This window comes from Pygocentrus nattereri, chromosome 17, assembly GCF_015220715.1.
Source record: "Pygocentrus nattereri isolate fPygNat1 chromosome 17, fPygNat1.pri, whole genome shotgun sequence".
Classification (NCBI taxonomy): Eukaryota; Metazoa; Chordata; class Actinopteri; order Characiformes; family Serrasalmidae; genus Pygocentrus; species Pygocentrus nattereri.
In genome coordinates this window covers 14,789,027-14,810,480 of record NC_051227.1, presented here as the reverse complement: position 1 = coordinate 14,810,480, position 21,454 = coordinate 14,789,027, and the positions used below count along the sequence as shown (strand labels likewise).

General features: G+C 38.6%; 1 protein-coding gene across 1 annotated transcript in view; it reads right to left on the bottom strand.

Moving 5' to 3' along the window:
• The window catches only part of espnlb (espin like b), a 35,268-nt gene extending 18,252 nt beyond the window's left edge, over positions 1-17,016 (bottom strand). The window contains exons 1-5 of the mRNA XM_037546778.1: positions 16,723-17,016; positions 11,058-11,248; positions 5,851-6,037; positions 4,388-4,570; positions 3,495-3,620 (exon numbers count right to left, since the gene is read on the bottom strand). Coding sequence (XP_037402675.1) covers positions 3,495-3,620; positions 4,388-4,570; positions 5,851-6,037; positions 11,058-11,248; positions 16,723-17,016 — 981 coding nt within the window. The remainder of the gene's footprint in view (positions 1-3,494; positions 3,621-4,387; positions 4,571-5,850; positions 6,038-11,057; positions 11,249-16,722) is intronic.
• Positions 17,017-21,454: the final 4,438 nt, after the last annotated feature.

Sequence of the window (21,454 nt, the reverse complement as noted above, 5' to 3'; positions counted from 1 at the left end):
TGTTTATTTTTTTCTCAATGACTCAGCAAGTGAACAGCAATCGTGCACTATTGTTCTCTGTAGTCCAGGCATGTCAAACTGGGGATTTTATTAGCTGATCTGAATCAGGTGTGTTTAATGAGGCAGTGAGCTGAAGTCTGCAGAGCTTTGGCCCACGAGGACTGGAGCCTGACACATGTAACTTCTTTACACTCAAAAATTCAACAAAACATGTGATTTGACCAGGAGTGCCCAAACTTCTGCATACAGCCATACATTCACATTCATGCATTTGGCAGACGTTCTTATCCAGACAGACTAGCATTTTCATCATGTTACAGATGTGGGTGAGCAAAGTGATAGGAGTCTTGCCCAGGCACTCTTCTTGCTACACTGTGTAAAAAAAAAAAAAAGGTGTCTTAGCGAGTGTAAACTTCTTAAATGTAGTCAATTTCTCTAATATCTCTCATTCTGAGGCTGTTGTAAGAATATTGTGAGATTATTGAACTTATTTCTAGACATTTTTACTTGTTTTTAAGCAGTTTTATCTTATAAAAGTGTCTGATTTCATTGACAGATCATGTTCCTTGTTTTAATCATGATTTCTTGAAATGAGCAAAATTATCTCCATTATTTCTCCAAACAAGTGAACTAATCTGCCAATGGAATCAGACACTTTCACCAGATAAAATCACTTAAAACTAGTAAAAATGTACAGAAACAGGTGGAATAATCGTAGAATATTCTTACAGCAGCCTCATAATGAGAGATATTAGATTTATGAACTACATTTAAGGAGCTTTCACTTGTTAAGAAGTTATTTTTTCTGTGTATAGTAAGGTGTGCTTGGCAGGGATTGATGTATGAATCATGAATACATGGGCCTCAAAGTCAAAGTCCAAAACTCAAACTCATCCGGTCATTTAGAAAAGCTGTGTCATGAACTTTGGAACACAGAAAACGCATCTGATACTTTGCCAAAGTAAACAAGGATGGCCAAATCACTACACAAGCCGGAGGTCACAATGCAGCTGCCTGCCAGCCTCATGATGGATGGGTTTGGCAAGAGAAGCTGCAAACATACAAGCAGAGAGACGCAGTCTGATAAACTCGCAGGCTTGAGGCCCTGAAACCTGAGACGGCGCAGCTCAGTTGACTCTTCCACTCTATGGCTTTGGAGCTGAGGAAGAGAGGGTGGGGGTGATAGCTGATAGCCCCAGACAGAGCCATTCACTCCTCCATTTACCCCTCTACCCCCGTTCTTATCAGGTCTGCAGTGCATTACTGTTATAGCATCAGCAGCATCCATTATTCTGTTCCTTATTACAATCACAATCTGTGCATCTTATACACAACAAATAATATCAAGTGAAAACATCATAAATGTGGTCAATAAATCTAACATCACTCATTATGAGGCTGCTGTAAGATTATTCCACCTGTTTCTGTAGATGTTTACTTGTTTTAAGTGATTTTATCTGGTGAAAGTGTTAATGATTAATAATGACTAAATAATGATTAAAACAAGGAACATGATCTGCCAATGAAATCAGAGACTTTTATAAGATAAAACTGCTTAAAAACAAGTAAAAATGTCTAGAAATAAGTTAAATAATCTCACAATATTCTTACAACAGCCTCATAATGAGAAATAGTAGATTTATTAATGACATTTAAGATGCTTACATTCACTAAAACATCATTTTTGCAGTGTATTGACTAAATTTACAATAATTACACTTGATAAGATATAATTTTTTGCCCTGTTGCCACCTCATCTATACAGCTATTAATACCTTCTTCAATGACACACAAAGTTTACACAAATACGTAGACTATATACACTACATGTCCAAAAGTATCCAGAATGACCGAATTCTACTTTGAGGGGCACCTATTACTGACACAAGCATACAATTGCACACATAGCTTAGCATAGGAGTGCCCAAACTTTTCCTAAAGTGGGCCAGCTCATTTAAAAATACCTGAGGGCCAACATACTATTCAAAAATGATTGAAAATATTACGTTTTCAAAATATCGGCGCATAAAATCTGAGCTTTCTCTGAGCTGCTGTGTTTCCTATCACTGCATAAAAGATGTAATTTCTTTTATAGCAGAATTTGGATCAGTAAGTGCTTATAACAAATAAGTGTTTCACACTAACACTAACACATGTCTACTGTATTAATTATATTCCTATTCAAGTGTTACTTGTTCAGAAATATTGAGTTGTAAGACAAACTGAACAAAAATCTATATATTCTGAGTTTTATTAGATAATATTCTTTACATATCAAATAAGTGCAGCAACTGCACCAAAAACACTTTAATAAATAAGCAGAGCAGATTAAGCAGCATAAACCGACTAATATTAAAATTTAATATAATATTAATATTTCGCTATTATCAGAAGAAAACCACATTTCTCCAAAATGGTAACTTTACAGAAGAAGGAAAAACATAATTTACTTTTAATGTAAGTCAATGGCCTGCAACCCAGAAGGAGAAGCAACTTAGAACTGAAAAATGATTTACTGAATGATTATGTTTGCTCTGGAGGACTAAAACTGTTCCTTTAATCCAAAGAAGTTCAAGAGAAAAACATGGCTAACGGTGAGTGTAGCTAAAAACACTCTCCTACTTTCCTTGCCTGCTCTTTCTAGGCTATCACTTGAATTCATTCATGGATTGGTGACTTTGAGAGAAGAGTTTTTGATGAGTTCGCCCAGATGTAAGAGTGGTGTGTATCTTGCCTTTTCGAGCAGTGAATGTCACTGTGAGTCATTCTGCATTATTACAAACCATGTTATTCCCAAAGCCCAAAAACATGTTCCTCTGCTCTGATATGTTGCTTTGGATATGAAGATGCAGACCACAATGACCATCACTGCTAGATACCTTTGGATTTGTAATACGATGCTGTTTCAGAAGGTTTTGTGATGTAATGTGGTTATCATATCACCCATGTTCTCCACTTCCATTCCTGCACTGCGTTAATTTGTGAATGTGTGATTTCATTGATTACGAATATGTTTGGATCAGGTTTGGGTGTAGTTTCACTGACGAGTCACTGCTGCCCCTACAATTTATTGTGCCCACTGTATACACACACACACACACACACACACACACACACACACACACACACACACATATATATATATATATATATATATATATATATATATGGATTTTATATATATATATTATATTGGATTGTGTGCAAGCAAGATGCCAGTGGGCTTTTTCCCACTACACTCTTGCTATTTGAATTTGATCATGTTAACAGTTGTTTCCTCAACAGATGCAGGTGGCGTCATGTGAATTTGTGGGTAAGATGCTTCATTTACTTGTAAACTTCTTTAGCCCAGTGTAACATTAAAGAAGCAGACACCTTCAAACACCTTCAGACAGTAAACATATCTAGGCTGAGGTACTTCATTCAGAAAAACTGTATACATTAGATTTTTCATCAAACTTTAGGGTGTAAGGAACACCTGGTCTTCCACACACCTGAGCTGATCGGAGGAGTGTGGCGCAGTCTCCATGGCCATTATACTCCGCCAGGTCCACTGCACTGAAGCCATCCCCATCCTTCTCCAGTGGACTGACATGGTGGGCCAGCAGGACTCTGCAGCACTGAGAAAAGATCACTCAGTTACAACAGAGAGTTGGCAGGAGTTTGAAGCATTTACTAAGTTCCATGTATATAAACACAACTTTGATGGATTTGTACTTTTCCTGGTACTTTTTCCTCAGTTATATTACAGTCCTTAATATTTAGGAATGTACATCTCACTATTTTGTCTGACAGTTGATTTGACAGACTCACTTTTAATGACAAAACTAGAGCCACTGCAAAAAAAATATTTTAGTGAGTGTAAACATGTCAAATGTAGTCAATGTAGCTACTGTTTCTCATTATGAGGCTGTTGTAAGAATATTGTGAGATTATTGAACTTATTTCTAGACATTTTTACTTGTTTTTAAGCAGTTTTATCTTATAAAAGTGTCTGATTTCATTGGCAGATCATGTTCCTTATTTTAATCATTATTTCTTGAAATGAGCAAAATGATCTTCATTATTTCTCCAAACAAGTGAACTAATCTGCCAATGGAATCAGACACTTTCACCAGATAAAATCACTTAAAACTAGTAAAAATGTACAGAAACAGGTGGAATAATCTTAGAATATTCTTACAGCAGCCTCATAATGAGAGATATTAGATTTATTCACTACATTTAAGACGTTTTCACTTGTTAAGATATTATTTTTGCAGTGTACATCACTAAATATATTTATGGTCAGCTCTGATTTGTACAACCCAAAATTGATTTGAATCGCTTGAATTGCCACCTTCAGTCTGATACCCTGAGGCAGCTTTACCCCCTACTGAGACGGCACCTCCAGTTCTCCGTTCTCCGCGGCATCGTGCAGAGGCGTCCCGCCCCAGCTGTCCCGCAACACTCTGGCCCCCAGCAGCAGCAGGCGCTCCAGGATACGTTGGTGACCCTCACTGGCGGCGAAATGCAGAGCGGTGGCTCCATTCTGATCCTGACATGACACGTCCACATCTGTGAAAGAACCCTGAAAACCCCAAGCAGCGATGCAGTCAGAGAGGATTTCACACAAGATGTTTTGGCTGCATTTCTCAGTACACTGTAAAAAAAAGATGTCTATAATATATATGAATATATCTATATATTTATCTCTAACCTAAATATCTATCTATATCAATATATCTATGTATATTAAGTGTAAACATCTTAAATGTAGTCAATATAGCTACGATTTCTCATTATGAGACTGTTGTAAGAATATTGTGAGATTATTGAACTTATTTCTAGACATTTTTACTTGTTTTTAAGCAGTTTTATCTTATAAAAGTGTCTGATTTCATTGGCAGATCATGTTCCTTGTTTTAATCATTATTTCTTGAAATGAGCAAAATTATCTTCATTATTTCTCCAAACAAGTGAACTAATCTGCCAATGGAATCAGACACTTTCAGCAGATAAAATCACTTAAAACAAGTAAAATTGTACAACTTTCCCAAAGAGTTAGGGCGCTGTGCAAAATGTAAATAAAAACAAAATGCAATGATGTAGAGATCATTTAAATACTTCAAACACGTACATAGTGTTGTTATAAGAGGAGGTGATGAAGCACAGTGGTAAACAGGCCCCCGTGCCAACTTTTCTGGAACATGTTGTTGGTATTAAATTCAAAATGGGCAAATATTTTTCAATAAACAATAAGTTTCTTAGTTTTAATATTTGATTTGTTGTCTTTGTAGTATTTTCCTTTAAAACTATGGTTTACATGATTTGCACATCATTGCAACTCGTTTTTATTTACATTCTGCACAGCATCCCAGCTTTTTCGGAATGAGGTTGTACAGAAACAGGTGGAATAATCTTCTCACTAAAGTCTCATAATGAGAAATATTAGATTTATTGACCACTTGAGTTGTTTTCACTTGATCAGCATATTGTCAATTTTGAGTTCATTTGAGGCCTAAATATCAAGCCGGACCTTCTTTTCGAGTGTGTGTGGTGATTATACGTTAATGCATAAATAAGTATGGCATGGTTTGAGACACTATGACTGCGACAGTGATCATTTCAGGCTCTCCAGGGCGACACGCAGCAGCGCACACTCACCATATTTTAGCCTTTTACTGACTTAGTAATGCTGCTTGTTTACTCTACAGCTGTAATGCAACTTTACTGCTCCATACCGTTTTATTCCAGGTCATTTTGGACTTTTCCTATTGGTCCATTTGTCATGAAATGGTCACAGAGTGAGTCTATTTTTCAAACAGGGTAAAAACTAAAAATACTGAGTGAAAAACGTGAGTGACTCACCAGCCAGACCACCAGGCCATAGTGGCCCATGTGTGCAGCAGCATGCAGGGGGCTCATACCATCCTGGGTCCTCAGATGTACATCCGCACCACAGTCCTTCACCAGGTACTCCACCACATGCAGGTGACCTTCCTGACAGGCCAGGTAGAGAGGCGTGGCCCCAGTAGCCATTTGACGGTCCACACACCTGCAGCAGTTGAGAAAAGATGTTTTTTTTTTTGTCTACATCAGCTATTTAAAAGAGATGGATTGCATATCAGGCATTCACTGCTGAAGAGAACAACTGCACTATATTTATATATTATATAAATAATGATTAAAACAAGGAACATGATCTGCCAATGAAATCAGACACTTTTATAAGATAAAACTGCTTAAAAACAAGTAAAAATGTCTAGAAATAAGTTCAATAATCTCGCAATATTCTCACAGCTGCCTGTAAATGAGAAACAGTAGCTACATTGACTAATTTAAGATGTTTACACTCACTAAGATATATTTTTTTGCAGTGTGTGTCCTCCATAATATGTGGCACACTCGGAAGAGGTAAAAAAAAGCAAAAGATTCATCATATTATACAATAAAATACAATACAAACCCTGTAAAACCTGATGAGTTAAGTCAACTCAAATTGAGGAAACTGTTTAGCTTGAAGGTTTTAAGTTCATTGATTCATTTACACAATTGAGTAAACTGTTCTAACTCCATTTGTTTTGTTGATATTAAAATTATTGGGTATTGGTGGCTTAAGCCCTTCTAAGCTGTTCTAAGCTGCTCTGTCTTTAAGCTGTTCTAACTCAATATAATTAGGCAATTGTAAATGAAATTCATCATTAGCCTATCGTTTTAACAAATTCATACTGTATTTCTGAGAAACGTATGATCACAGATTTTCATAACAAGGTCTTATCCACCTTCATGTCACTACATAACACTTCGCCAAACGCCGACAGGTCAGTCCAGAATGCAGATTTAGTCTCTGTGGCATTTAACCTCAGCAGAGAGGAACTTGGGCCCAAACCCATTTCACCCCTCGCCCCAGCACTCAGCCCTTAGACCTCTATTTTGCGCATTCACGGCTAGGGGGTGGGGTGTCCTGATTCTTGTTGAGATAGAGGGGCAGGGTGAAGTGTTAGAGCTACATGACCCTCCAAACGGAGGTTTTTCAGAGACTCCAAACAGAGAAATATGAGAAAAAAAGAAAAACCAGCAAGACGGAGAACAAGAGACCAAAGAAGCCCACAAATGTGAGAATTTTCTGTTAAAAATTACAGTAACTATCGTATTCTCTTATCCTTTAATGTCGTTTTCTTTATAAATCGCTAACAGCATGTTACTGTATCAGTAGGTTGCTAGCTAACTTTCCCATTTCACCTTAAATAGTCCAGCAGTTCTGAGAATGTAGCTGCTGCTCCATTTAAGGTGGAACGGGAAAATTTGAACAAGAATCTGGTGAATATCTGACTTCAGCTTCATATCACTGAAGAATTAGGGGTGGTGATAATAAATAATTGCCCCCCTCTTTGAAGGCGTATGATCCCTAAATGTAACTAAGTGAGGAGCTGAACTTTCCCCTCCTCTGCTGTCACTGAAGACGAGCAGGGTCACCTACAGAGCAGCGCTAGTAGCTGTTAATGAAGTGATGTTTAATTTTTTTTTTTTTTTTTTTTGAGGTTTGTTCTACTTCATAGGGAAGATTTCAACCACTACAATTTGTAACTCAGTTCCAAGGAGTTAGGGTGATTCTCGAAAATGAGGGGTAGGGGGAAAAAGAAGAAAAGTCTAAACTAAATTGCAACAAGTTTATTTAACTCAAAAGATCCCATTTGGAGGAGTCCTTTCTAATGTAAACTTTTATGCCGTCTATCACATTGAGCCACTTGAAATTTTCAAACGTCTTTAAAAGCAACCCATTACTGGCCTGTTTGTATTTGCATGTCAAGTCAAGTTAAATAAAAATAGTGAATATAATATATGTAAATAAAGTTACCTCAACCCAAAATATGCTGAAAAAAAACAAAGTCTTACTCAAAATGACCAAGTTACTATCTCAAAACTTAATTTAAGTTCATTTGCCTTTTTCAGACTAAGTTACTCCCACTTTCTGTAGTATTTAAGTTGTGTTAACTTAATTCTTTCATTAAGATATGCAGTGAGTTTTACAGTGTAGCAAAATATTAAATCCATTAAGTGTCTTTATTCAACCCTAAACTGGGTTTGAATTTGGTCTGAGCTGCCTCAAACAAAAAAGGGCAAACATTAAAACAGCAGAATTCTAAATAATTCTAATTAGGGATGTAAAATTGTATCAGAAACACATCAGAATCGGCAGACATTTACTTAAAAATACATTCGTCCTGTACATTTGGTTTTATTATGGTTCTTCAAGGGTTCTTTAGTAAAGAAAATGTTTCTATATAGAACCATCAGATTCAGATTCCTTTATTGATCCCAGGGGGAAATTGCACTCAACGAAACTTATGCATGATTAAAGGATTCTCTGCATCATGAAGGGCTTCTTCAGAATGATGGCAAATGTGCTGTAGAAATGCGCTTTTTGAAAAATGGCCCTATATAGCACCCAAAAGGGTTCTTCTATTGTTACAAGCTTGACACCGTCTGTAGCTCATACACAGATCAGGCATGACATTCTGACCACCTCCTTGTTTCTATGCTCACTGTCCATTTTATCAGCTCCACTTACTGTATAGCTGCACTTTGTAGTTCTACAGTTACAGACTGTAGTCCATCTGTTTCTCTGATACTTTGTTACCCCCTTTTACCCTGTTCTTCAGTGGTCAGGACCCCTATGGACCCTCACAGAGCAGGTACTATTTGGGTGGTGGATCATTCTCAGCACTGCAGTAACACTGACGTCGTGGTGGTGTGGTAGTGTGTATTGTGCTGGTCTGAGTGGATCAGACACAGCAGTGCTGCTGGAGTTTTTAAACACTGTGTCCACTCACTGTCCACTCTATTAGACACTCCCACCTTGTCAGTCCACCTTGTAGATGTAAAGTCAGAGACGACAGCTCATCTGCTGCTGCACAGTTTGTGTTGGTCATCCTCTAGTACTTCATCAGTGGTCGCAGGACGCTGCCCACAGGACGCTGTTGGCTGGATATTTTTGGTTGGTGGACTATTCTCAGTCCAGCAGTGACACTAAGGTGTTAAACTCCAGCATCACTGCTGTGTCTGATCCACTCAGACCAGCACAACACACACTAACACACCACCACCACATCAGTGTTACTGCAGTGCTGAGAATGACCCACCACCCAAATAGTACCTGCTCTGTGAGGGTCCATGGGGGTCCTGACCACTGAAGAACAGAGTAAAAGGGGGTAACAAAGTACCAGAGAAACAGATGGACTACAGTCTGTAACTGTAGAACTACAAAGTGCAGCTATACAGTAAGTGGAGCTGATCAAATGGACAATGAGCGGAGAAACAAGGACAATGTTATGCCTGGCCAGTGTATATGCACAATTTCTGTCAATTTGAAGGACACCATCACGATGCAAAGAACATTTTAATCATGGAATGCGTTATTTGAGCGTTCAAGGTTCTATGTAGAACCACTTTCTTTACTAAAGACTCCCTGAATAACCATCTTTTAAAAGACTGCATGCCAGCAAAGGATAAATGTTTACATTGGACCAATAATCCAAACCGATGTGTAGCAAAGCATTTAGGCCCCATGTGTCAAACACAAGGCACAATCCTATTCAGCCCACAAAAAGGAGAACCTTACCTGCCTGACTGCACTCTGCCAGCTGTAACATTTGGTGGAGTAGGGATCATTATATGGGGATGTTTTTCAGGGGTTGGTCTAGAACCTTTAGTTCCAGTTAAGACATTTTAGACAGTTGTACACTTCCAACTTTGTGAGAACAATGGAAAAACCTTTTGTGTTCCAGCATGACTGAGCCCCAGTGCTCAAAGCAGCTCCATAAAGCCATGACTGGGTGAGTTTGGTGTGGAAGAACTTGACTGGCCCTCACAGAGTCCTGACTCAAACCCCATTCAACACCTTTGGGATGAACTAGAATGGATACTATGAGCGAGACACTCTCGTCCAACATCAGTGTGTGATCTCGTCTGGATGAATGGGCAGAAATTCCCACAGACACTCTCCATCTTCTTGTAGGAAGCTTCCCAGAAGATTGGAAGCTGTTAGAGCTGCAAAGGGGGACCAACTTGATATTAATGCCTATAGATTTAGAATGGGATTCATAAAAGCTTCTGTGGGTGTCCCACTACTTTTGTCCATATAGTGCATGTGAGTGAGGATATTACAGGTATAAGGTGAGTCATTGAGGAGGGGGCGGAGCCTGATGGAGAGTAACAGCACAGGTGCGGACATGTGGCAGGTAAGAAGCCACTCATGTATTATTGAGCACTGAGCCACGAGGATCTGTTTAACATATGTCTGACCCCCCGCCAGCCTGGCATCGCCGACGACCTGCTCCAGAGAGCCTTCAGCGTGACTCTCAGCTGCTGCTTTTGTGTGCTTCACTGAGCATGGACAACACACACACACACACACACACACACACACACACAAAACACACACACACACAAACACACACACATGTACACTTGTGCTCACTTCGGTAGTATGAAACCCAAGACAGTGATCAGTGGACAGAAGGTGTAGGCAACTGTTTTGTGTTACTTTAGCCATGCCTTGTGTTTGTTTTCATCCATTTGCAGGACAAAAATGTCAGACTGTGTAGGAAAACATAGACAACTTAGTGCTTTGTTGTAAACTTAGTGCTTTCCTTACATCCAAACATTTTAGGCACCTGAGAAATAGAGATTCCCAAACTTCTTCTCATGGCAGCCCAGTATGAACTGAAGGTATTATCCAGCACCTGATTTGGCCTATTAGCTGATTTGATCTGGTGAAAGTGTCTGATTCCATTGGCAGATTAGTTCACTTGTTTGGAGAAATGATGAAGGTAATTTTGCTCATTTCAAGAAATAATGATTAAAACAAGGAACATGATCTGCCAATGAAATCAGACACTTTTATAAGATAAAACTGCTTAAAAACTGCTTAAAAACATCTAGAAATAAGTTCAATAATCTCACAATATTCTTACAACAGCCTCAGAATGAGAAATAGTGGATGTACAAACTACATTTAAGATGTTTACACTCACTAAGACACCATTTTTTGCAGTGAGAAGGTGTTGTTTCACCTTGGGGAGTGGGACGTGAGCAGTTTGAGACAGGTGAGATGTCCACTGGCAGCTGCATAGTGGACAGGAAGTGCTCCGCAGTCTGTTTCTGTCTCAGTGCTGCTCCCTGCGGACAGCAGCCACCGCACTGCCTCAGCATGGCCGAACCTCGCCGCCAAGTGCAGAGCTGTAGCTCCTTCCCCATCCTGGTCCTACAGCCGGGACACAACAGCATCAGCTACCCAGTGGATTTATAGATAGAAGTTACACTGTAAATACACTGCAGAAAATGAGGATAAGCATCAACATCTTAAAAGTAGTCAGTATATCTACTATTTCTCATTTTGAGACTGTCATGTTTTTCACTTGGAACTGGTGTAAACAAGGCAACGTGTCCAATAACTCCTTTCTTTAAGGATTCATTAATTAGCTGATGAGTTGGGTAAGGCATGTTGCACTGCAAAAATAATATCTATAATATCTTAATAAGTGACAACATCCTAAATGTAGTAAATAAATCTAATATCCCTCATTATAAGGCTGCTGTAAGAACATTCTAAGATCATTCCACCTGTTTCTGTACATTTTTACTTGTTTTAAGTGATTTTATCTGGTGAAAGTGTCTGATTCCATTAGCAGATTAGTTCACTTGTTTGGAGAAATAATGAAATGAGCAAAATTATCTTCAAGAAATAATGATTAAAACAAGGAACATGATCTGCCAATGAAATCAGACACTTTTATAAGATAAAACTGCTTAAAAACAAGTAAAAATGTCTAGAATATATATATATCCAAACTTAACTTTACAGGAGAAGGAAAAAACGTGCTTTACTTTTAATGTCAATGGAAGCAGACGTCTTTCCAAGTCATTTTGGACCGTTTGTTTTGGTCAATACTTCATGAAATTTACACACAATGTAAACGACACCATGCTTTTTCAAATTATGTCAAAAACTGAAAAACAACAACAATGGAGACGCAAGGTTTTCTTCTGACAGCATCCATATAGGTAGATAGATACATAGACAGATAAATAGATACATGCATACATAGATATATAGATAGATATATTGATATATTTAGATAGATTTAGATATATGTATATATTTTGACTATATTTAAGATGTTTACATACAATATATTCTCACAATATTCTTACAACAGTCTCATAATGAGAAATAGTAGATATATTGTCTAAAATTTAAATTGTTTGCACTCATTAAGGCATAATTTTTGCAGTGTGGATCAAGATTTGATGTTGAGTAAACACTGCTAACTGATCAGGAGCTGATGTAACATCGTCCTGGCTGCACCATGACTCGAGAAATGTTTTCATTCAAAGCTGTTGGTTATTTTAATATTATTCTAAAAACAGGCCCACAAGATATGATACCTCCACAGAGGCTTTACACACGAGGAGGAACCAAGAACCAAAGGAGAAACTGTAAGATCATGAGGAAGATTCACTGAGAGGAACCGAGGCTCAATGGAAAACCTCCTGAAGAGCTCAAAAGACAGGTCAGATTAGCAACTGTACCTGACGCATACGGTATGTCAGATACGAAGACGTGGTTGAGAAGACATTCAATTTGAATGGAAGACAAAACAACAACCTTAACAACAAGAAATAAAGGTATCATGAAGTGAAATAAGTCTAAATTATCTGCTACATGAGTCCTTCTATGGAAACATCCATTTTTGTGTCCCAAGCCTTTACAGATATATTACACTCGAAAAATGTTGAAAAAGGGTTACAATTTATTTATATTTTAAAACAAAACAAGATATTTCAACAATTCCACCTTCTTGAGCCTCAATTTAGCAACATTGTTTCATAAATCAATCATATAGAATTCCAGGCACCACAGAAGAGCTCGTCCTCACAGACATGTGTGAAGGCTGAGGCCATATTCTGAAATAAAAAAAACGTTTTTCTGTAATTTTAACCACAATATTCTATACATGACTATTAAATAAATGATTTAAATGACATAAAGAAAACAAAAGCTAAATAAATATTATAAAATATGTAATGAAAGTTCCCCAGGAGTCGCATCACTGGAGTTACTATGTTAAAAAAAAAAAATTAAAAATTACACCAATAAAAGTCACACCAATGACATTACTCGACTTATCTGTGCCTGTAAAAGTCCTCTTTAAAAAATGCTTCTTCAAGGGTTCTTTAGTAAAGGGAACCCAGAGGTAAAAAAAATCTTTCTTAAATTGTCTCAGAGAAATAAAGCAGATCTAAATATTACATTAATGAAGGGTCAGTGATTTCTGAACTGTTTCTTCTAAACCTCCTCAGGAGAAAAGGGGAGACTAACATCAGCATTTCACTGTGAGAAGTTCTGGTGATGAAGGAGAACAGCGTGAGAGGGTTCTGGGATCTGGAACAGAGCTGGATAAGAAACCAAGGAGATCTTACACTTTTCCTATGGAGATATTACTCAGCTGACACTGGGGTGAGACGAGTCAGACACTAAAGAGTTAAAACAACCTTTAGAACAAAGTGAGGAAATCTGAGTTTTATTTCTCAGGAGCCGAATTTCAGAAACAGGAGAAAATGGCTTCAGTCTCACTCTGGTCTCAAACTGGACATAACTGTGTCAAGGACACAGATATACATGTCAATGGCGCCGCCACTGCTGGACAACTTTTGGTACCATTACAGAGCGTCAGTTTAAGAAAGATACTGTTCAAAATTATATTATTTCAAGAATATTGACTCAGAAAGTGGGATAGGATTAAATAACGGAGGGAACGGAGTGATCCACGCTCATGTCTGTGTGATGTTTATTGTCTGTGTGATGTTTATGTGTAGATATGGTCGTGTGGTTGGTGAAGCTCAGAGAACCTGGTGATGTGATTGTTTCTCCTCTGGCTTTATAATAAGCTTATTTCATTTAATGGTCTATTCAGGGGGTCTTAACTTCATGTAGTAGTTATTTATTTACAATAAAGGTTAAAGTTTTGTAGCTATAACATTCCTTAATCTGTGTAGATGTTTATTATAGATCAAGTTTAGCTCCTTCTTACACAAACTTCAAGTAAGATTCTTATTTGCCAGCTTCGTTCGAATTTTCCCTTTCCACCTTAAATGGTGCATCAACCAGCTTCTTGTTAGAATTTTTCCGTTCCACCTTAAACGGTGCATCAGCCAGCTTCTGGTTCAAATTTTCCAGTTCTACCTTAAAGGGTGTATCAGCCAGCTTCTTGATAGAATTTGCTCATTCCACCTTAAATGGTGCAGCTTCAGGGGACTGCTGCACCATTTAAGGTGGAACAGGAAAACTGAAACAAGAAGCTGGGAACAGGAAGCCGACTTCAGCTCCGTCCTTCTCCCTGTGTCTATGGGGTTATTTTATGTTGATGTGTATTAATATTAGAAGTGATTCACTCACTGATGGACTTGCTGATGTGTGAGTTTGTGTTTCACACGCTAAACTTGGATTTTAACGTCTTGTGCAGACTGAATACTTTCCTGCTGCTCTGGACGCTAATTAGCTTGATCAGTTATTAAAGTACTGAAAGCTACTGAGAGCAGATTAATCTGAGTCTGAGGATTAGAACTAACCAGATTAGGTGAAAATGGTGGAGTAATAATGAAGTTGTGGCTGATTTAATCCTGAGACTCAGTGAATCTGTTCACAAGCGGATCTTGACCTCTCCAACATGGAGGACGGGCAGACGTATCGCCCCAGCTAGAGAACAGCAGGCAACGTGGTGTCCAGGCCTGTATATCTACGATCTAGGAGAAGTAGCTGAGATCTAGAGGAGAACTCATTTAGAATATTCCTTCTATTTAAAACCATGAGTTCCAAACCCTCTTTAAAAAGACAGTTCTTCAAAGGTTCTTTAGTAAATGGTTCTATATAGAACCATGAACACTCAAAGAACCCTTTGCATGATTAAACAGTTGCTTCATTAAACGGTTCTTCAGATTAATGAACAATGTGCTGTAGATGGCTCTACATAGAACCTTTTTTGAAGTGTTCAGTATAGCATCTTTTCAAAATGGTTTTATATAGAACCATCTACAGCAGGCTCTCCATTAATCTGAAGAAGAACTCAGCCACTCATGGCAAAATGGTATTTTTCCAAGTGAAATGATGTTAAATCTAGTTTATATATCCAATATTTCCCGTTTGGAGATGGTTGTGCACTTATTTCAATATTATCTAGTTTATTTCCAATTGATTAATGAAGTAATTTTGCTTGTTTTCAGTAAATTCATCTCACTATACAGGCAGATAATGTTGCCGGTTTCAAGCACATTTCTTATAACGAGCAAAATGATCTGCCAGTATAGTGAAATAGTTTCACTTAATAAAATGACTTAAAACATTAATGTCTAGTAACAAGTTAAATAATCTTAAATTGAATTTACAGCAATCTCAACAGGAGAAAAATTAGATTTATCGACTATTTTTAAGCCACGTTTACTTGATAAGATACTATTTTTGCAGTGCTGTGAAAATTTGTCCCACTTTATATGAACAGTCACGTTAATCCGTACACTGTCTGCTGTGTTATTCATCGCTGCAGTTGAGTTTCTAAAGCACTGATGTTAAGTATCAGGGCACGCAGAACTTTGTGGACCATTAGCTGGTCTGTTTGCTCTTTTGTCCTGTGCTTAAATGGTTATATATGGGCATAAATCCATGCAACTTTCCAAACAGACACAGCAGCAATTTAATTTGATCTATGGTTTAACTTTTATTCGTCCACTGTCGAGAGTGTTCCCACGTCATCTATTACAGTGTGGTATGGAAATATAAATACCCAGACCTGTAATAACATGCAAGGCATTGTGAATAAAACGTCAAAGATAATTGGAATATCACTTCCTTCAGTTGATCGTGTTTACGTTCAGCCCACCCTGAAGTAGCGAAGAGAGTAATTACAGAATCCTCTCATCCAGTGAAGCATCTTTTCCAAACTCTTCCTTCTGGGAGGCGCTATAGATCCATAAAAACTAAGACAGTCCACTTGAAGGACAGCTTTTTTTCTCACTGCTATGAGGTTATTAAGCTCTTCTGAGTAGTGTAAATATAGTCTGACTGTAAGATTTCCGCCCACAACATACAGAGGAAATTACTGTGCAGTTGATCTTGATTCCTTTTAAATTCTGTTTATGTAGCTGCTGTTAAAAACCTTGTATCTCCAAAATGGCAGGAGAAGGAAAAAAAATACTTTTAATTATTTGTAATTAGAATTAGAATTTTTTCCAAGTAATTTTGAGCCATTTCTTTTGGTCCATTCATCATGACATTTACATAGGATATAAAGAGCAACAGGCATTTTCAAATTATGTCAAAAACTGAAAAACGGCAAAAATGGAGATGTGAGGTTTTGTTGCGACAGCAGTGATATGCATTATATTATATTGAGTGTTTGCGTATTGTGCTATAAAAGAGTTGAATTACACCTTGTTGAACCAAGCAATCAATCAACTGATGTCAGAACGTTATAATGGGGGTGTCAGTGTGCTACATGCATTAATCTGGAGAACACCATTATTTAAAAGGACCCCAAGAACTCATTTTAAATTCAATTTATAAATGAGGCCCCTGGACCAGACCACTGCCATCGTCTGAAGTCTACACAGGCTGAAGTTTCCTCCTCCACATGTTCATCATTCTACCATAAATGGGTAACAGGGGGATCCATCTCGCCTCACCTCGATCCTGCACTCTCCGTGTCCCAGAAGCCACTGTAGCTCCTGTGTGTGTCCAGTTGCTGCAGCATCATGGGCGGCTGTGGCCCCGTTCCTGGCGCGGCTGTGGCCCCGAAGGCCAGCTTCTATCACCAAGAAGCGGAGACAGTCAAGCCGGCCACAGCGAGCGGCGTGGTGAACCGGTGTAGCCTCCTGGGGGTCAGTGATGGCCGAGCTGAGGTAGCCTGACTGGTGCAGGACCCTCAGAGCCTCAATGTCTCCCTCACGAACAGCCTGGATCACCCTGTGGAGAACCATGCTGGTGCCCTAGTGCCCTGCTGGGACTCAACTGGCAGGGGTCCTGTCTCTCTGGTCACTACTACACCTCCCTCGCTCTCTCTCTCTCCCTCTCTCTCTCCCTCTCTCTCTCTAAAAATGACACCTGAGACGCATCCGAAATGCCTGAACGAAGGACAGATGGTCAGCTGAAAAGAAAGAGAAGCAGGCGGGTAGGATGAGATGCTTCACTACAAAAGGTTTCTACTTAAAAAAAAAAAAAAAAAAAAAAGATGGTTCTTCAAGGGTTCTTTAGTAAAGACAGTGGTTTTACAGCACCATGAACACTCAGAGAACTACTGTATGATTAAATGGTTCTCTGCATGGAGAAAGGGTTCTTCAGATCAATGGAGAATGTGCTGTAGACTTTTTAAAAACGGTTCTATACAGCACACAAAAGGGTTCTTCTATTGTTACAAGCTTGACATCGTAACCTTTTTGGGTGCTATATAAAACGCTTTTCAAATAGGTTCTATATAGAACCATCTACAGCTCATTCTCCACCAATCTGAAGAACCCTTTAAGCATGTAAAGGATTCTTTGAGTGTTCGTGGTTCTACATAGGCCTGTTTGCTATACTAAGGAACACTGGAAGAATCTTTTTTTAAGAGTGTGTTTCTCTACTATCAACCAAGACATTTGCAGTTTTGCACTGGAGCTAGCCTTGGAGGCCAATGTAGCTAACAGAATAAAAGCTTATAACCATTAGCACTGTCCAAATTGTACAGTACAAAAAATAATATCTTAACAAGTGTAAACATCTTAATATCTCTCAGTATGAGACTGTTGTAAGAATATTCTAAAATTATTCCACCTGTTTCTGTACATTTTTACTTGTTTTAAGTGATTTTATCTGGTGAAAGTGTCTGATTCCATTGGCAGATTAGTTCACTTGTTTGGAGAAATAATGAAGATAATTTTGCTCATTTCAAGAAATAATGATTAAACCAAGTAACATGATCTGCCAATGAAATCAGACACGTTTATAAGATAAAACTGCTTAAAAACAAGTAAAAATGTCCAGAAATAAGTTCAATAATCTCACAATATTCTTACAACAGTCTCAGAACGACAAATAGTAGATATACTGACTACATTTAAGATGTTTACACTTACTAAGATATGATTTTTAGCAGTGCAGGCCTTTCTGACACTGCACAACATACTACTGATGCACAGATATGTTGCATAGCTAAAATCTGAAGTAGCAGCCAATTTGAAACCTGAATTTTGTCCAAACTTCCATTTTCAGTTTTGTGTTTGCTGGTGTGACTGCAGGGGTGTTTGTTGGTGTGACTACTGTCTCTGGCCTTGCTACACCCCTCCTCTATCCATCCCTAAAAGGACACCTGAGCTGCGATCAAAAAGGGAGGAACAGGTGGCCAGCTGAACTCAGAGGGAACCTGGGGGGCGGGTCCAAATACACTGCCCAAAAGTCAAATGTTTGGGAGCATCTTGCCGCTTTTTGGAAATTGCAGAGTACAATTTACACTGCAAAAAAGGTATACTGTCAAGTGAAATGGTCTTAAATCTAGTCAATATATCTAATTTTACCCATTTTGAGGTGGTTGTGCACTCTTTGTAAGATTATATAGCTTATTTCTAGACACGTTTCACTTGTTTTAAGCAATTTTATTAAGCAAAATGTTCTCACTAAGCACATCTCTTAATCCCAATCTCAATGGGAGAAATATTAGATTTATTCACTATCTTCAAGATAATTGTACTTGACAAGATACCATTTTTGCAGTGGGATTTGTAATGTAGCTTTTCAAATTATAGACATTTTTAGTCTTATTTTTTCTCGTAAACATTTTCCCATTTTAATTTGTAGTAGTTGAAGTAGTTCAGTTCATTTGGGGTTAAACTGATTCCCATTTCAATTTCTTTCAATCCCTTCAGTGTCTTCAAATAACCACAGTAAGAAGAAAGACGGCACACAAAACTGCTTCAGATAAAGGTTTATGACAGTGTCGCACATTTATTTCACATCCAACAAAGTGTTAAGTGTCCACAGACATTAGGAGACACAGGTCCAACACTCAAAGAACTTGAGCACTGAGTACACTACGGCCTACCCACTCACGGTATAAAGAGGTTACGTACCAGACCGTCCACAGTTTGGTTTATATATACAGCGGAAATGTCGAAGCAGTTACAGTAGATGCACTTTAGCTGGCAGGACGTGCCCTGGAGTATTGTTTCATACTGCAAGACCTGAATGAACAAGCCCAGTAATATTGGATGTTTTAGATGTTTTTTTGAAATGCAGTATTAACAGAGTCCACTAAGAGTAGGAGAAAGATTATATATATATATATATATATATATATATATATATATATATATATATATATATATATATATATATATATATATATATATATATAGAGAGAGAGAGAGAGAGAGAGAGAGAGAGAGAGAGAGAGAGAGAGACCACTTACAGTATTTAACAACAATCTCCAGATGTCCCGTTTGTTACAGTATGTGCCGTATGTTGATGTACGGTAATATTCTAATATACTGCACTCCTGCATCCTTCCTGTCGAGAGCAGTTTGAGGATTTGGGTGCATGATTCATGGTGTTTCCTCAGTCCAATAAAATAATACAATACAGTCTGTCCTAACTAGTATTCTTATGTAAATGCTACTGATATACTGTACGGAGGTAAATGAGCTTCGATGCATTAGGTTCAAACAGTCGAATAACTATATACAGCATGCTGTCACATATAGCTTTATCAAATGGACAAAAAAAAAAGGAATGGACAGTACTTGATCGGAGCACCGAGAGGCATCGCCAGAAGGCCTTCGCACTGAACAACTCATCATCTCATTTCTTATTTCTGAATGCACAAATGAAGATCTTGCTGAAGTAGGCTATATTTGCTCTGCAGTATATTGACACCAGCAACAGAGAGTTTTCCAGTCACTTGAAAACCTGCTCATGTCTGTGTTTTTTAGGTTAGAGCTCTGTGGGTTGGCTGGCCCAAGGCGTACAACCTAGCTGAGTTATTACTCCACAACACACGCAGAAATGACTGGCTGGTCATTCTCCAATGCTGCGCTATGACACAAGCAGGTTTTAGTTGGATCAACACCCTCAGTGCAAGAGTCTGTGGTGGGACATCTATGATATGTAGCGATAATCTTTGCATCATCACACCAGACATTGTTTTTTCTCTCTGTTCACCTGTTCACTTCATTGCAGAGGCAAATTAAAGAACCATAAATGGCAGAAATGGTCTTCATTCTTAAAGCTCCACACAAGTTACGTTAAATAAATGTAACATGCAGGCAACCTGCCTGGCCAACTCCGCCCACTGGGAGAGGTGGGAGGGCCAGGACTGAGCAATTAGGGCTGTGCGGTAGCAGCTGTTGACACCCTACTTAAGGGGCACTCACATGCAGCTCGCCACTCAGTCTTGAGTTAACGAACCACGTGCACGTTGCTCTGACTCAGCCAATAACTCCGTATCTGTCTCGAGTTTCGAATCTTTGCTTTTCTCAAATTTTCTCAAAATTCTCCTCCGTAAGTATATTGAAAAAGTCTTGAGCGAGTCTCACTCTCCATGTTTAGGCAGAGGTGAGATCAAAGAAGGGAGCTTATTGGATTCAGTTTTGGGGAGCTCTTAGTGTGGGTCATCTTTTCAGTCTTTAGTTAGAATGGACATTATCCCCTTTTGTGGTATCCTGCACAGCATGTTAGTCTGGAAACGTGGTCACTGAGGTTTCAATCCCCCCCTGAGACCAGTTACTTTTTTTGGCTATTGCTTTCCCCTTTTACTTCGTTCCCCCTTTACAGTTTGATTTTCTGGCTCTTAGCGTTTTTATTTCTTTTCTGAGTTGCACCTTTGTTCCCGTCCCTCAGTTGCATTTCAGGCTGTCCTCTAGTGTCCACCAGGTGGTTCAACCCTTAGCGCTCCTGACTACTAACATTAGGGTCTTGAGTTTGATCCTCACTCATCCTGGCGAACCCCCTGGTGCACTGCAATAAATCATTTACAGTTCAGTTTAAATATAACTGCCTGCTTAGGTAAGACTTTCGGATCTAGCTGCAAGTGTTCAGGGGACAGGTGGGTTTCAGACTGAAACTGGATCTAGATAAAAGCTCAGGGCCAATTGTTGCATCAGGTGAGATCAACTCAATTTCCTTCAGCAAAGGTAGAGACAACCTGCATGGTCTGTGTAAAAGCCGAGAATGCAGTAAACATGTCTGCCATCAATGATAACCTGCTCTGAAAGTAAATGCAAACCCAGTATTGCAAGTTCTGCCATAAATATATTTCTAACAATTTTATAATATAGATATTAATTGTTAAATGCAATAAAATGCAATACAAAAATGCCTCTTTGTCAAGATACCGTAACCTACCTTCAGCATGTCAGTGTTATGAATGTGTGCAAACTAAAACAATGA